At 43.7% G+C, this 16277-nt stretch overlaps 1 protein-coding gene across 1 annotated transcript in view; it reads left to right on the forward strand.

Moving 5' to 3' along the window:
• Positions 1 to 16277, forward strand: part of grin3ba (glutamate receptor, ionotropic, N-methyl-D-aspartate 3Ba) — a 112180-nt gene that overhangs the window by 48653 nt on the left and 47250 nt on the right. The window contains 2 exon segments of the mRNA XM_072691395.1: positions 326 to 720; positions 13313 to 14426. Of these exon segments, the coding sequence (XP_072547496.1) occupies positions 326 to 720; positions 13313 to 14426 (1509 nt within the window).

Below are 16277 nucleotides of genomic sequence, written 5' to 3' on the forward strand. Positions count from 1 at the left end.
ACAGCTAACAGGTAATAGAAACATATATCCCACCAATTAGCATGGTGCTAACTGCAGGCCTCCACCTCCACACGGTTTGAGGAGAGTGTCTGATGATGTAAGCCTGCAGTTAGCACTATGCTAATTGGTGTACATAAGCTTTTATTGTTTGTTAGCTACATTAGCCTCCTAGCTCCAGTGCTGAGACTATAGAAGCCAATTTCAGATGCCAAATATGTCTGACTGCTTACATTTCTGGTGGGATGTGAATGTGGGCTGGTCTATCACTGTAAGGGGTTTAACTGATTAAATAAAAATAAAGTCCGCACAGTTTTCCTGTTTTTAGGTGACCAAGCTCCTCTCTCAGCTCTTGAGCCGGACCCCCTCGTCCCTGGCCTCCAGTGTTCTCCTGTTCGGCTCGGACCCAGAGTGTGTGGCCACTGTCCTGAGGGGGGCGTCCCAGCTCAGCCTGACACTTCATCCCACACACTGGATAATGGGCTTCCCCCTTAGCCTGGACGCTCTCCACTCCATCGGCTCCCCGCTGGGCCTGCTGGCCTATGGAGAGGTTAACCGCAAACCGCTCAACTTCTACATCCGGGACGCGCTGCAGCTGATTGGTCGAGCCGTGTTTGCTGCCACCTCGGTCCGACCCGACCTAGCGCTCATCCAAAATACGGTCAACTGCTTTGACAAGCCCAGTAAGCACGAGGTGCCCTCTTCTGGACAGTACCTGGCCAGGTAAGCATTCAGGGGCAAAGTTTGGGCAGCTGTCACATTGTGTCACATTGTTGCAAATCTAAAATATTAACACCGCTGCATGCTAAGCTAACACCGCTGTGCACTGAACCGCCATCAGAAGACTGACCATCACTAAAATACCCTAAACTGAGCAGTGAGCCATGTCCTGTGTAGGGGTTAAGAGCATGTAGCAGTTTAGGCCACAATTTGAGTAGCTGGTGTTGCAGCACGGTTCTTTTTAGAGAGTATTGGTCTTCTCCTTGCTTCCCTGCCATGTACAGCATTCCTGTTCAGTGTTTGCCTGATGGTCTTTTCTCATTATGTCAGTGTAATCACACACATGGACAGACATGCAGAGTATGCAGCTTTTAAATTGTCTCTTTGTTTTGTTGATAAAAACACAAACTCATGAGAAGAGAGACAAGACTGCACCTGAGTCATTGTCTTGCCGCATAGCCCACTTACGGTCAAGCTTCAGTTCATGGACCCTGACATTGTCCTGTAGAATCTGCTGGTGCAATCCAGAGTTTATAGGTCCAGCAGTAAGGATGTTATATTTTGGAATGCAGTGTTTGGTTTATACTTTATACATTTAACGTTTCATTTAAACAATATGTCCCATCAGCTACTGGCTATGATACTGCCACCCTCATTCTTCACAGTTTTAATGGGGTTCTTATGTTGGTAGGTTTTTATCTACCTGGTATCACACCTGAAACTAAACCATGCTACTACTAAAAGACTGCACACCAAAAGGTATTAATTTGTAGGTTTTGTTGCCATGCACCCTCTGGATTTTATTCACATTCACAAGTGTTATTGCAACCGAGCACTATGGCAACAATACCTTCAGAGACAGTCGGACGTGCAGGTAGGTGTTGCCTGTGTTCCGACTGAAGGGTTTTAAGGTGAAGCTAGATTAGATAGAAGTGTTTATTGCGTAGATGCTAGATTTCTTAACTGGATTGATAAAGCGATAGTTGCACATCCTTCAGGTTGTTGGGCAGCTAGCATTAGCTAACTAATATGCTTGCAAGCTTCTTGGCGCTTGGTGGCGCAAGTAATGCAAATGTGCGTTTAGACGTGCAGTGTGTTTGCCGTCAGTTACGACGTGCGGTTGAGTGGCCTTGTGCATTTGTCAGATTTCTAATAACCATCAAAACATAGCTAGTAAAGTACCATTCCCACAATGCCACATCACCAATTGCTTTGGTGCAGTTTTTGTTAGTTAAATGTAGCCAAGCATAAAAGTTTCAGCTGCTGCAGTCTTTTAGGAGTGTGGTTACATTTCAGGTGTGTGTCGGTTGTTATTCAGGCTTGGTTTCACCAATAATTCTATGTTCGATTTTGGATGTTCTTGTTCAGTGTTTGCTTAATGGTCCTCATGTTTCTCATTATTGTTACATGACTATGTTATAAATTACATCCCATGTAGACAGACATGAGTCTACACTTATGTTGGATGGGCTGAACTATTGCAGTCTGTGCTTTTATAGAAAATTCAATTTCAATCAGATAATAGTCAGAAATAATTCTAAAATCTAAAATTCTACAAATAATCTACAATATGTCTTTTGTTCTTAATAGAAATCATTTTGACTACTAAGAGTTAAACAGCTCATAATTCTGCAAGCCAGAGTAATAAACGATAGTACGTGTTCAAAAATCACTGAAACTCTCCTTTTCCACTCCTGGTGTTCTCACCCTGCTCCAGTTTATTACACTCAGAGCCGCTGGAGAGTCTGAAACTCGATTGCCTCTTAACTCCAGTTTCAGCTTTCACTTCAGAAAGCAAGCTGTTCCTCCTGTGTGTTTTTACAGGAAGCTGTTAGTGATCAGACCACAGGGCACTCCGTCTGCGATGATGGATGGGTGCAGTAATTCATATATGCATACATCCAGACTCATCTGAGTGCAACATAAACCAGTACTGAGAAGAAGCAATTTCATCCCCTGCACTGGGAAGTTTGTGAACCCTGTTCAAGTCTCTGTATTTCTTCACGAATTTCACTTAAAATGTGATCAGATCTAAATCTAATCCCTAAAGCCAGACAAAGAGAACCCAAATTACATTATCCAACACTGAATACACTACATGTCCAAATGTTTGTGGACACCTGTTTCAATGACACGCACACACAGCTTGTCTAGTCCCTGTAGAGAAGAAGTACTGCCAATAGAATAGGACTCTCTGGAGCAGATCAACATCGTGACCCTATTGGCTCCATGCTGCCTAATGCCAGGCGTGGGCTAGCGGGGTATAAAGCCCCCCAGCATTGAGGAGCTGTGGAGCAGTGGAAGAACTGTGTTCTCTGGAATGATGGAGGAGCTCCATCCAGTACTTTTGGGATAGGTTTGGAAGCTGGAAAGGATGAGATGGAGTGGTGATTATCCAATGTCCTAGCCATGGTGCTCTAGTTGCTGAATGCAATCAAATCCTCACAGCAATGCTTCTCCAAAATAGACTAATAGTTCAAAGATACCTCTAAGCTTTAGACTAAGCACAAGACAATAAGGTGACCACAGTACTCTGCCATTCGCCCAAGTCCTCTCAGAAGAGGAGGGTCTTCAGTCTGGGTTTGAGGACAGCGAGCGTTGGACTCTGCTGTTCGGACACCCAGGGGAAGTTCGTTCCACCACTTCGGTGCAGGACAGTAAAAAGTCTGGACACTCGTCTTCCGTGGATCTTAAAGGATGGCGGGTCGAGCCGAGCCGTACTTGAAGCTGGAAGGGCTCTTGGTGCAGATTGGCTTTTGACCATCGCCATCAAGTGCGGAGGGGCTGGCTGGTCCAGTCTTGGCTTTGTAGACCAGAGTCAGGGTCTGAATCTGATGAGGGCAGCAGCTACAGGAAGCTACAGTGAAGAGAGAACTCAGCAGAGGAGGAGCTGAACATGGCTGAACTTAGAAACCTTGAAGACGACCCGACCTGTGCCGCTGTGTTCTGGATCAGTTGCAGGGGTCTGATGGTGAGCAGAGGAAGACCAGCAGGAAGAGAGTGGTCAAGTCTTGAAGTGAGGAGAGACTGAACGAGCACCTGGGTGGCCTCTCTAGAGAGGAAGGGTGGAATTCTCCGGATGTTGTACAGGAGAAATCTGCAGGACCGAGTTACGTTTGGGACATGACTTGAGAAGGATAACTGATCATCCACAGCTACACCAAGGCTTCGAGCTTCTGTAGAAGGAGTGACCAGTGAGCTCTCAAAGGTGATGGCAAGATCGTTTTTAGGTCCAGCAGTTCTCGGGATGTACAGCAGCTCCGTCTTGCTGGGGTTGAGTTTGAGGTGGTGAGCAAAAAGAGACAATATATGGATATGTTTAAAATAAATAATACTTAAGTATTCAATACTTTTTCAAAAAGTTTGTTTTGCCATGTGCTCCCAAGCACATGGCTCTGTTTGTGTCTTGTCTGCACTAGCCACGCCTGTCCATTAGTGCTTCTCCTTTGTAGCCACGCCCCCTTGTTAGTCCCAGGTGTTCCTCGTGAGTCTCTTGTTAGTGTCTGTATAAGTACCCCTCTGTTTCAGTCGTCCCTTGTCTGGTCGTGTGCATGTGTGAGAGAAGATGTTCTTGTTGTGTTCACGGCCATGGCAGTTCACGGTTTGTAGATTTGGCCTGTTTATGGGATTTTTGTGTTTATTTAGTAAGTTTTGCTTTGCTTGTTTGTTTGGTTTCTGTTTGTTCTGTTTTCTTGTCTGGCATTAAATTATCCTGCGAATACGTCCGCCTCTGTCTGGTGACAAACCGTGACAAGGAATGAGATTAAATCAGACTGAGTGCTCAACATTAACTCAAGGATTCATTAAAAACACCTAATATTAGAGTGACTTGTCATTGTTGTTGTACTACTGCTTCCACATATTGTTCTTCTTTTTTGTTAGGGTCTAATAATTATACTGTCATTGTTGTGAGCTCAGAGACGCAGGCTGACATAAATGCAAGTAATTCAATAGAAAACAAAACAAAGAAAACTGGAATCAAATAAACAGAAACTGGAGAACAAAACTAAGACGAGAAACAAAAACACAGGAAGTAAACAAGCCGAGAAACTCACAGCGAACTGAAGTATAACACACACACAAAGACAGGGACCTCTGAAACAACGAGACTACTTATACACAGAGCGGCAAGGCACACCTGAGACTAACAAAAGGCAGGGCTACAAAAGAGGCACAGGTGGGAGCACTAACGAAAAGGTGGGGCTAAGGCAGAGACAAGGAACAAACGCAAACCGGGCCGTGTGCTAATGAACACGTGGGGGAAACAAAGAAAATGACAGACGGGCTCAAACAGGACAAAGTGTGGCATTAGAATCTGGAACATCTGGAGCAGCTGGTGTAGATGTTGATCTGTTTAGTTTTCTCTGAATCACTCTCAGTGTTCAAGTGTTCAGGTGAAGAGCTAACATAAGGCCAAGAGACATCGCTCTCTGAGTCTGAGGCTCCTTCACTGCTGCTGTTTATTTCTTTTAGCGACGTTGTAGAGATGAAGAAGACAAATGTGTCGTCTTTTAGTGTTATTTATTTTTTAAATAACACTAAGTTTATTACAAAAAAGTACAGAGTCTTGATAGAGCATTAGAAGTTTCTGCTTGGGAGGAAGCTCAAGCCACTTCGAATCCTCTCTCTCCCCGGCTCCCAGAACTGTAAGATAAGGGGTTAAACATGTCCATATTCTGAGATTAATGGTTATATTATATTTGCAGATAAGTCAGCCATGAAGCTGCATACCCGACACTACCATCAGAGTTAGCCTCATGCAGGGTCTGAACATCAGCTACAGTCATTTTACTCTTCCCTGAGAACATTATCCGGTTAGGTTGTGGTTATGCTGATGTTGGCTTGTCCTGTGGATGTTTTTATTCTTTTGCTGTATTTGGTAAATCAGAAACTTCATGGTTTAGGCCTGTTCTCTGGGGTAAATATTAGCCACGTTGTCAGGGTAACTGCTGACCCGCTGGAATTGCAGTGAAAACAGCTGGCTTGGCCTTTCGAGGCATAAATGCTTAGAACATTTTTGTGCTTATTAATGAACAAATAACCATGTCAGACTAAAATATGCTCCAATATAATAAGTGTACAGATCGATTGGCCTGGGTGGTTTATTATGTTAAAGCTTTTACATCTCATATTATATTTCAAATAACATGAAACATGTGTGTGTGTGTGTGTGTGTGTGTGTATATATATATATATATATATATATATATATATATATATATATATATATATATATATATATAATCACATATATTATGCATATGTCACTGTGCATATAATGTCACTGAGTTTTGGACAATTGGCTGGCTCTTTTGTTTGTTTGTCTGCACATGAATCTCAAGTTAAGAAGTAATTAGTGAGTTATAAATGGGTCAGAATACTCCTAAATGACGCACAAGTCTAAGTACTACCTTGGTAATCAGTATTGGGAGACGCTCGTAATTTTAGGAATCTTTTTAAGTTCGAGGTTATGAAGTGCTTAACATTATGAAGGTTTTGGGAAGCCCACCCCAGCTCATTAATAAGCCCTTTCAGAGTTGCAGGGGGAGTGTTATAGCAGGGCATCCACTAAACTATACAGGGCAGTGTGCCTCCAGGACCAGGGTTGAGAAACACTTATCTAGACTATGTTTATTATAGAGAATTATAATTGCTAAGCTATTTAGTTTTCAACAAAGACATTTACATTTATTTATTTATTATATTTACAGCATTTAGCTGACGCTCTTATCCAGAGCGACTTACAAGGTCACTCGTATTACAGAGGTGGGTCAATGTAGTGTTAGGAGTCTTGCCCAAGGACTCTATTGGTATAGCGCAGCACAGTCACCCAAACCGCGAATCGAACCCCCGTCTCCCACATGGTGTGGTAGCTCAGTGGCAGGTAGTGGTGTTGTGCCATACCAGCCACCAACATAGCACCCAACATAGCATAATGTTAGAAACTTATGTTTAGTAAATAAATAAATAAACTGCTAGTTGTTGAGATGATTGTTTAGTTAGTTAATTTGGGTTTGGGTAATGTAGTTTTATGGATTATATGAAATTTTGACCACAATTCAGGTCAATTTATGAAGAAATACAAACTTTCTAGTGCCTCTTTATGACATATGTGCCTACTATGCCACTGTAGGTGCTATGTTGGCCTAATGCATGGCCTCATGCATGTGTTCAGTGTTCTACAGTTGCTGAGCACACCCATCATACAGTCATAAAAACTATAGTGATTTAATTTATCACAATATTGACAAAATATATCATCATATTTCGCACATCTGTTCATAACTGTATAACATATGTAATCATAAGGATGTTTAAAATATCCTCTTCATTTCAAATGCCTTTTTTTCATTAAATATGGTTATAAAATGCCAGTCTCTACTCGGCGGTATGCAGAGCACGGCCCCTGCTGTCACAGGCCACACACTGACCTCTATCTAACAGGACAGAGCTCAGTCTAACCAAAGCCTGCCAAGATCCGCCTCTGGCCTGCTAATGCCAGAACATCCAGGCCAATGTCAAGCTCTACTAAATCCTCCTGTCCTTTTCTTCTCAGACTGATACACCCCAGACACACTCTCTTTATCATCTAAGAGCACTTACATGTATATGTTGGCAAGAGATTCCCCAGCCTGATGCCTGATCCTGTGTAAAGGGGAGAGGGAACCAGAGTGGGGGTTTGCTGCTTTAGACTGATCTGGATTGTTCAGATACTGACAGTTGCTTCCTGAATCTTCAAGCTCTGAATCTTCTGACAAAACTAGGCAATGCTAAGCAAAGTAAGTCAGGGTTATTTGACAGCATGTACAAAATGTAAGATTAGAAATGGAAATAGATCCATTAGAAATTAAACACGATTTAAACAAAAATAAGTAACAGGTAAACGTGCACCCTAACTCTAACCCTAGGAATGAAAAATGTCTAGAGGGTAATATAGGTTACATAGAGGTTACATATTGGCTTATAGAGGGTTCTAATGAGTATCAAAGGGTATATATGATTCTATAGGATTGTAGAGGCTATAGAGGATCATAGAAGTTATATAGGTGTCGTACAGCGGGTTCTAGAGATTATAGAGTATTATACTGGGTTGTAGTTGAGGAGTATAAAAGGTTATAAAGGAGGTTATAGATGATAAAGGATTGGGATTATACAGTGGGGGGAAAAAAGTATTTAGTCAGTCACCAATTGTGCCAAAAGTTCTCCCACTTAAAAAATGAGAGGCCTGTAACTGACATCATAGGTAGACCACAACTATGAGAGACAAAATGAGAAAAACAATTCTGAAAATCACATTGTCTGATTTTTTATTGTCTGAAGTTTATTTGCAAAAAATGGTGGAAAATAAGTATTTGGTCGCCTACAAACAAGCAAGATTTCTGTCTGTCACAGACCTGTAACTTCTTCTTTAAGAGGCTTCTCTGTCCTCCACTCATTACCTGTATTAATGGCACCTGTTTGAACTGGTTAACAGTATAAAAGACACCTGCCCACAACCTCAAACAGTCACACTCCAAACTCCACTATGGTGAAGACCAAAGAGCTGTGGAAGGACACCAGAAACAGAACTGTAGACCTGCACCAGGCTGGGAAGACTGAATCTGCAATAGGCAGCAGCTTGGTGTGAAGAAATCTACTGTGGAGCAATAATCAGAAAATGGGAGACCTACAAGACCACTGCTAATCTCCCTCCATCAGGGGCTCCACGCAAGATCTCAGCCCGTGGGGTCAAAATGATCACAAGAACGGTGAGCAAATATCCCAGAACCACACGGGGGGACCTAGTGAATGACCTGCAGAAAGCTGGACCAACGTTACAAAGGCTACCGTCAGTAACACACTACGCCGCCAGGGACTCAGATCTTGCAGTGCCAGACGTGTTCCCCTGCTTAAGCCAGTACAGATCCGGCCCGTCTGAAGTTTGCTAGAGAGCATTTGGATGTTCCGGAAGAGTTTTGGGAGAATGTCTTATGGTCAGATGAAACCAAAGTAGAACTGTTTGGTACAAACACAACTCGCTGTGTTTGGAGGAGAGTGAATGCTGAGTTGCATCCAAAGAACACCACACCAACTGTGAAGCATGGGGGCGGCAACATCATGCTTTGGGGCTGTTTCTCTGCAAAGGGACTAGGACGACTGGTCCGTGTACATGAAAGAATGAATGGGGCCATGTATTGTGAGATTTTGAGTGCAAACCTCCTTCCATCAGCAAGGGCATTGGAGATGAAACGTGGCTGGGTCTTTCAGCATGACAATGATCCCAAGCACACTGCCAGGGCAACAAAGGAGTGGCTTCGTAAGAAGCATTTCAAGGTCCCGGAGTGGCCTAGCCAGTCTCCAGATCTCAACTCCATAGAAAACCTTTGGAGGGAGTTGAAAGTCCGTGTTGCCGCCGACAGCCCCAAAACATCACTGCTCTGGAGGAGATCTGCATGGAGGAATGGGCCAACATACCAGCAACGGTGTGTGCCAACCTTGTGAAGACCTACAGAAAACGTCTGACCTCTGTCATTGCCAACAAAGGATATATAACAAAGTATTGAGATGAACTTTTGTTATTGACCAAATACTTATTTTCCACCATTATTTGCAAATAAATTCTTTAAAAATCAGACAATGTGATTTTATGGATTTTTTTATTCTAATTTTTCTCTCATAGTTGAGTCTACCTATGATGTCAATTACAGGCCTCTAACATCTCTTTAAGTGGGAGAACTTGCACAATTGGTGACTGACTAAATACTTTTTTCCCCACTGTATATTTCTGGGGTTATAGAGAATTTATAGAGCAGTGGACTCTAAATGATTATAGACTGTTATAAAGGGTTATAGAGGATAACGGAAGCTTATATAAAGGTTATGATCTATTAGATGTGTATAGAGAATTATAGTTGTAGCATTATAGAGGGTTATGGGCTTGTAGAGGGCAAAGGATTAAAGCAGTATAGAGTATAATTGATGCTTACAGTAGGTTATAGAGGTTATACCGGGTTATAGAACTGGGTTCTAGAAGGTTCTACTCTAGTGTTAGCAGGTTGATGTGATTCTAATGGGTAATGGATAGATGGGTATAGAGATAATAGAAGTTACATCAGGTTATAACAGGGCTGAATTCTAGAAGGTTATAGAGGGGTGACACTGCATCTGTTAGGAACACAAAGGCCCTGAGATTCACTGGCAGTTTCTGAAGGAAAGGCAATTAATGCAGCTGTGCCTCAGGGAAAGAGAGGTTTAACATTTATTATTCAGAGCAATAATCCGTGAGGAATTAACAGATACATAACTGGAATACTTATTGGAGTTCCTGCTCTCTCCCCCTCTCTCTCCTGTTCCCTTATCATGGGGGCCTGTGTGGGAGCTAGCTATCTGCTCACTTGGGCAAATTCGATTTTTAGCACAGTCAAAACAAAAGTGGGAAATCACCTTCAGATGTTAGATTACAGCTCAGCTGTTTGAGCTCGTCTCTGTCCGGGAGAGAAAAGTTCCCCAGAATGATCAAATAAATATATAAATGAATAAGTGAACCAGAGGACGGGCAAGCTTTTTCAATTCTCACCGGATGGATTGCGCTGCCGTTATTGCATCGTTTATATTCACCTCATGCTTTGCAGCCCCCCCTTTCTGGATCACTCGCTTTTAGACCCTCGTATTTTGAGATTTTAGAGGAAAGGCCGCCGCACATTAGGAAAGGTAATTGCTCAGAGGGATGACGACACTGTGCTAGCGGGGGGATCAGATGTAGTCAGTAATCATAGAGGATTCTAAGGAGTATCAAGGGTTATGTAGGGCTATACATGTTACATACATGTTGTAGAGCGTTATAGAGGGCTATGGAAGTTATGTAGTTATAGAGATTACAGAGCATAATATATTGTTATAGTGGCAATACAGGGTTCTAGAGGTTCTAGAGGTTAGGTAAGGTTATAGAGAACTCTGAAAAGTATTGATGGTTATATAGCATTATATAGGATTCTATGTGTTATAGATGGTTATAGGTTATATGAAAGTTATATAATTGTTATTCAGAGAGTTATAAATCTTATAAAAGATTATATAGGGGTATAGTGGTAAATAATGATTATAGAGGTTATAGAGGTCACATGGGGTTATACAGAGTTTAGAGAGTTTTATTGGTAATAAAGGGTTATCAAAGTTTTATGTGTATATATATATAGAGAGAGTTATGGAGATTACAGAGGATTATATAAGGTTAATAAGGTCACATACGGGTTACATTGAAGGTAATAGAGGATGATATAGATGGTTATTGAGGGTTATGGAAGTTATATAGAAGTAGTAGTACAGAAGTCATATGTGTTTATGTGTATGCCACTTTTAGATTTTAGAGGGAAAGTCTTTGTACATTAGGAAAGATAATTGCTCAGAGGGATAACAACACTGCTCGGGCGGTGGGATCAGATGTAGTCAATATTTCCTCTTGCAGCGAGTGTAGCACACCCTGCTGTGTGTGTCATCTGGTCAGTCCAGAATAGAAGTGCAGTTTCTGATGGTGGAGGTGGAGATGTTCTCCGTTTTATGGGTTTATATGATTGACTTTCTTGCGTTTTGCTGCATGTACTGCAAACTATAACTGAGGGCCAGAAGGTGAAATTAATGCTCCTGACTATGGAGAAGTGGCGAGTGGTGTTTCAAACCTCGTTTAACCCTGCATATCTCTCTCTCTCTCTCTCTCCCTCCCTCTCCCTCTCTCTCTCCCTCCCTCTCCCTCTCTCTCTCTCTCTCTCTCTCTCTCTCCCTCTCTCTCTCTCTCTCTGTCTCTCTCTGTCTCTCTCTCTCTCTCTCCCTCCCTCTCCCTCTCTCTCTCCCTCCCTCTCCCTCCCTCTCCCTCTCTCTCTCCCTCCCTCTCCCTCTCTCTCTCTCTCTCTCTCTCTCTCTCTCCCTCTCTCTCTCTCTCTCTCTCTTTCTCTTTCTTTCACGGTGAAAATAAGGGGTGTTCATTTCTCTATCCTGACCCAGACATCACCCACCAGCACCCATCTTACCCAGCATCCCTTCTGATTTATGGATGAGAACCAATCCCAAGCTATAAAGAGCAGCTAGAATGGGCCTGTGTGTGTGAGAGTGTGTGTGAGAGTGTGTGTGAGAGTGTGTGGAATGGTAATACCATATATATGCAGAGCAGCATACATCTGCCTGTATAAAGTGCAGACAGGCCTTGAGAATGACAGACACACCTCGCTAGCTTTTGTGCGTTATACCGGCCACTTTATTGGAAACCTCTGTATATTGTAACTTGCTGGTGTGCAGTCAGAGACTGAAGCCCATCTACTGAGACCCAGTGTGTTTCTAATAAAGTGGCCAGTGAGTGGAAGCACAAATGAGGGTGTTTCTAATAAAGTGGCCAGTGAGTGGAAGCACAGGGTAGGGATGTTTCTAATAAAGTGGCCAGAGAGTGGAAGCACAAGGTAGGGGTGTTTCTAATAAAGTGGCCAGTGAGTAAAGACACAAGTGAGGGTGTTTCTAATAAAGTGGCCAGTGAGTGGAAGCACAAGGTAGGGGTGTTTCTAATAAAGTGGCCAATGAGTAAAGACACAAGGTAGGGGTTTCTAATAAAGTGGCCAGTGAGTGGAAGCACAAATGAAGCTCAAATGAGGGTGTTTCTAATAAAGTGGCCAGTGAGAGAGGGTACAAGTGAGGGTGTTTCTAATAAAGTGGCCAGTGAGTGGAAGCACAAATGAAGCTCAAATGAGGGTGTTTCTAATAAAGTGGCCAGTGAGTGGAAGCTCCAATGAGGGTGTTTCTAATAAAGTGGCCAGTGAGAGAAGGTACAAGTGAGGGTGTTTCTAATAAAGTGGCCAGGGCCTTATGTTGACTGTTAGTCTGCAGTGGGTTGGGGAGTCAGGTTGCGGTCTCGGCTGTTTCAATCATTCTGATAAATAAACTTGTGTGTTTGAATGTGAAGCGGTGCTCCGTCATCTTGTCAATAAAGTGTCTTATTTTGAGGAAATGTGGCAAAACAACAAATTCAAAGCCATTATCTGCAAGAAATGGCAGCCGTGCTTCCCGTCTGTATGGATTTTCTCCAGTGGAGCGGGCCGATGATAGAAGGCTTGCTTCTGCATTTTTCCTGGTGCAGAATGGGTTGAAGGTTTACCCTGCGCTTCTGAAAACAGGGTTCTGACCTGTAAGCTCCTGCCTTTCCTCACTGTCATGAGAAAACACTGCATCTCAGTAAGGGGCTCTTTTATATGATGCTCTTTGGCTTAATGTACATGTTCATATATGTTTGGATTATGTTATGTTATGTAACAGGGCAGCTGCTTTTGTCACAGGCCTCAGTACACAGAAGTCAGATCTCTATAGTTAAAGGGAGAACACATGTGCCTCTCTCAGCTTAGTGGCTCTTCACTGCCAGGATTTCCCCTTGTGATTCTGAGCTACTGGATAAAACAGCAAATCATTCAATATAATCTCTGTCTAGGATGAAAATGCTAACTGAAAAGCCCCTAAATCAGACATATGGTTAAAATGATAAGTTCGGAAAATCACTAATTTGAGCCTTACACTCTCTCTCTCTCTCTCTCTCTCTCTCTCTCTCTCTCACTCTTTGACTCTTTGCCTCCTTTTCTTTCAGATTCCTGTCCAACACGTCATTTGAGGGTCTAACTGGACACATTCAGGTTCAACGTTGGCATTCCAGAGTCTTAACCACCCAGCGCTTCCACGTTTGGAGCCTGCAGAGGGATGCAATGGGTCAACCAAGTTGGGTGACCGTGGCTGGCTATCAGGCTGGTCGTCTGGAAGTGGAGGAGCAGGGCCTTTGGCCTGGAGTAACCCAGCGCGCATCGGATGAAAGCCCGGGAATTCGTCCTGGAGGCCGTTGGCAGCCCGGACTTCCAGTGGCTGGCAGCAGGCTTCGTGTTGTGACTTTAGTGGAGCATCCATTTGTTTTTACAAGGGAAGTGGACGATGAGGGTCAATGCCCGGCTGGCCAGTTGTGCTTGGACCCCCATACCAACAGCTCGGATGTTCTAAACCAGCTTTTTCGGGAGCTGGAGCAGACCAACAATAGCAGCAGTAGCAGCAGCAGCAGCTCCATTCCCTCCGAAATCCGCAAATGCTGCTACGGCTACTGCATAGACCTCCTGGAGAAGCTGGCGGAGGACATGCAGTTTGAGTTTGACCTGTATATTGTGGGCGATGGTAAATATGGAGCGTGGAAAGGCGGCAGATGGACCGGTCTCGTGGGAGACCTGCTCAGCGGAGCGGCCGACATGGCCGTCACAAGCTTTAGCATCAACTCAGCACGAAGCAAAGTCATAGACTTTACCAGCCCCTTCTTCTCCACCAGCCTGGGCATCCTGGTGAGAAGCAAAGACACGGCCGCCCCTATTGGAGCGTTTATGTGGCCTCTGCACTGGTCGATGTGGGTTGGAATATTTGTGGCGCTTCATATAACGGCGCTCTTCCTCACTCTCTATGAGTGGAACAGTCCCTTTGGCATGACGCCGCATGGGCGAAACCGCGTCCGAGTGTTTTCCTACTCCTCAGCCCTCAACCTCTGTTATGCCATCCTGTTTGGCCGGACAGTGGCCAGCAAAACGCCAAAATGCTGGACGGGACGCTTCCTCATGAACCTGTGGGCTATTTTTTGCCTGCTGGTGCTGTCCAGCTACACAGCCAACCTGGCAGCAGTCATGGTGGGAGAAAAAACATTTGAGGAGGTTTCGGGGATTCATGATGCCAAGGTGAGATGCTGCACTTCAAAAACTGCCATGCTAGTAATTTACACTGACACACAAAAACCTTCTATCTCCATGTTTGTGTTTTTTCACTTTTCTCCATAATGTGAATCTGGCAGTTGTTCTTTGTTGTATGAGAATTTATGATGAGTGGATCAATAGAGGGTGTGCACTGAGGTCACGTTCCTGCTGGAACACGCCTCCTTCAGTCGAACAGAGTGGCAAATCATCCTGCAGCGCTTATCAGGAAAAGCGAACAAACTGGGATTGAAACAGGCGACTATCTGCTGAGGTTAAAGGCAGCTGGACTCGACAGAGATCCATCCAAATGACTTAAGAACCTACAGTCCATTGACACTGATGTGTAGTCAGAAACGTCCAAGTAACTGAGGCTCAAATCTCACCTGTTTAGGGGATAAAGCCTCATATCAGAGAGCACAGAGTCGAGGGAATGGACTAAGGAGTGTTTTCAGGCTCGTTCAGTAGACTGCATCATCCACGTTTGCTGGCTTTCCTTCTTACTTGAACTTAGCATGTCGCTAAATGGGCTCTACAGTGGGCTTGTTTTTTTCCCACCTGTTTTCAAAGGAAGACTTTGTCACTCGTTAAGCTCCTACATGGTTTGATTCCGGTTGTTTTTTGTGAATTGCAACAATCCTTTTGTTTCGTTGCTCTTCTGTAAAAAGAGAGCTCTGAAATCCTGCTGAATCGGTTTGTACAGTCAGTTTTTGTGTTGGCGGCATGCACACTGAACACTAACACTCAGTCTGTTGTTTTGCAATTGACAAGTTGACAAGTTGTTCGTGTGACACTCGTCATTTACCTGTGCCCACGGCATTAGGCAGCATGGAGCCAATAGGGTCATGATGTTGATCTGCTCCAGAGAGTCCTATTCCATTGGCAGTACTTCTTCTCTACAGGGACTAGACAAGCTGTGTGTGTGCACTTGCACATCTGTGTCAGCAATGGGTGCAGCTTAAAGTAGCTGAACACTTTCATTAGAAGGGGTGTCCACAAACTTGCTGCGGACCAGCTGAGGCAAGGAGGAGAACTCGAGAAATTTAGGCTGGAGTTCTGGGGAGCTTCGAGCTTGCCAGGTAGAGGTTGAGTATGATTGGAGGATCAGGAGGAGCAGGGGCGGTGGTGGGGTGCAAGTTTTCGTCACGAGAACGAGAAGGGAGAGGAGCGGGTTTATAGTGTGTAGAAATATAGTCAGTTATTACATAACTCCATTGTGTGATGTTTTGGGGATTCTGGGACGATAGCATACACACACCTTCTCACAGCACTGTAATTCTGTCTTTAATGGAGTAAAAGAGGCCAGGACTTACTTAGAATATCACAAATGGACAATACTTACAAACTCCTCTCAGAGCAAGACTATCAATAGAAGAAATTCTAGATATCCATAACCCCCCCCCCCCCCCCAAATGTTGCAGTGTGAAATGTGTAGATTTTCTGATGTTTAGTCAGAAATAGGCTGCAATTGTGCAACAGAGCGTCTCTGAGGGTAATGGTTTAGCACAGAGCATCTGTGTTTCAGAGTCTCCTAATCCTGAAAAAGCTGCTGTAGATCCAGGGGTTGACTCCTGCTGTAAGCCTGAGCTCCAGTGTAAGACTTCTCCAGTCTGCAGAGCTGTAGTTCTGGCTGGATATTGTGAGGTTCGACACTAATACGGAACAATAATAGAAATACGGTACTTCTTCAGTAGTAAAGCTGTTGGTAATGATTTATTTATAACACAAAATGATTTTTTAGACATTAGACATTAGACATTTCGCTCTGCTTTGTTTATTTTGATCTTCATTAGAACATAATTCAGGGCCTGTCATGTGAACATTAATACTAATTGCATT

The sequence above is a fragment of the Salminus brasiliensis genome, chromosome 11, assembly GCF_030463535.1.
Source record: "Salminus brasiliensis chromosome 11, fSalBra1.hap2, whole genome shotgun sequence".
In the NCBI taxonomy this organism is placed as follows: domain Eukaryota; kingdom Metazoa; phylum Chordata; class Actinopteri; order Characiformes; family Bryconidae; genus Salminus; species Salminus brasiliensis.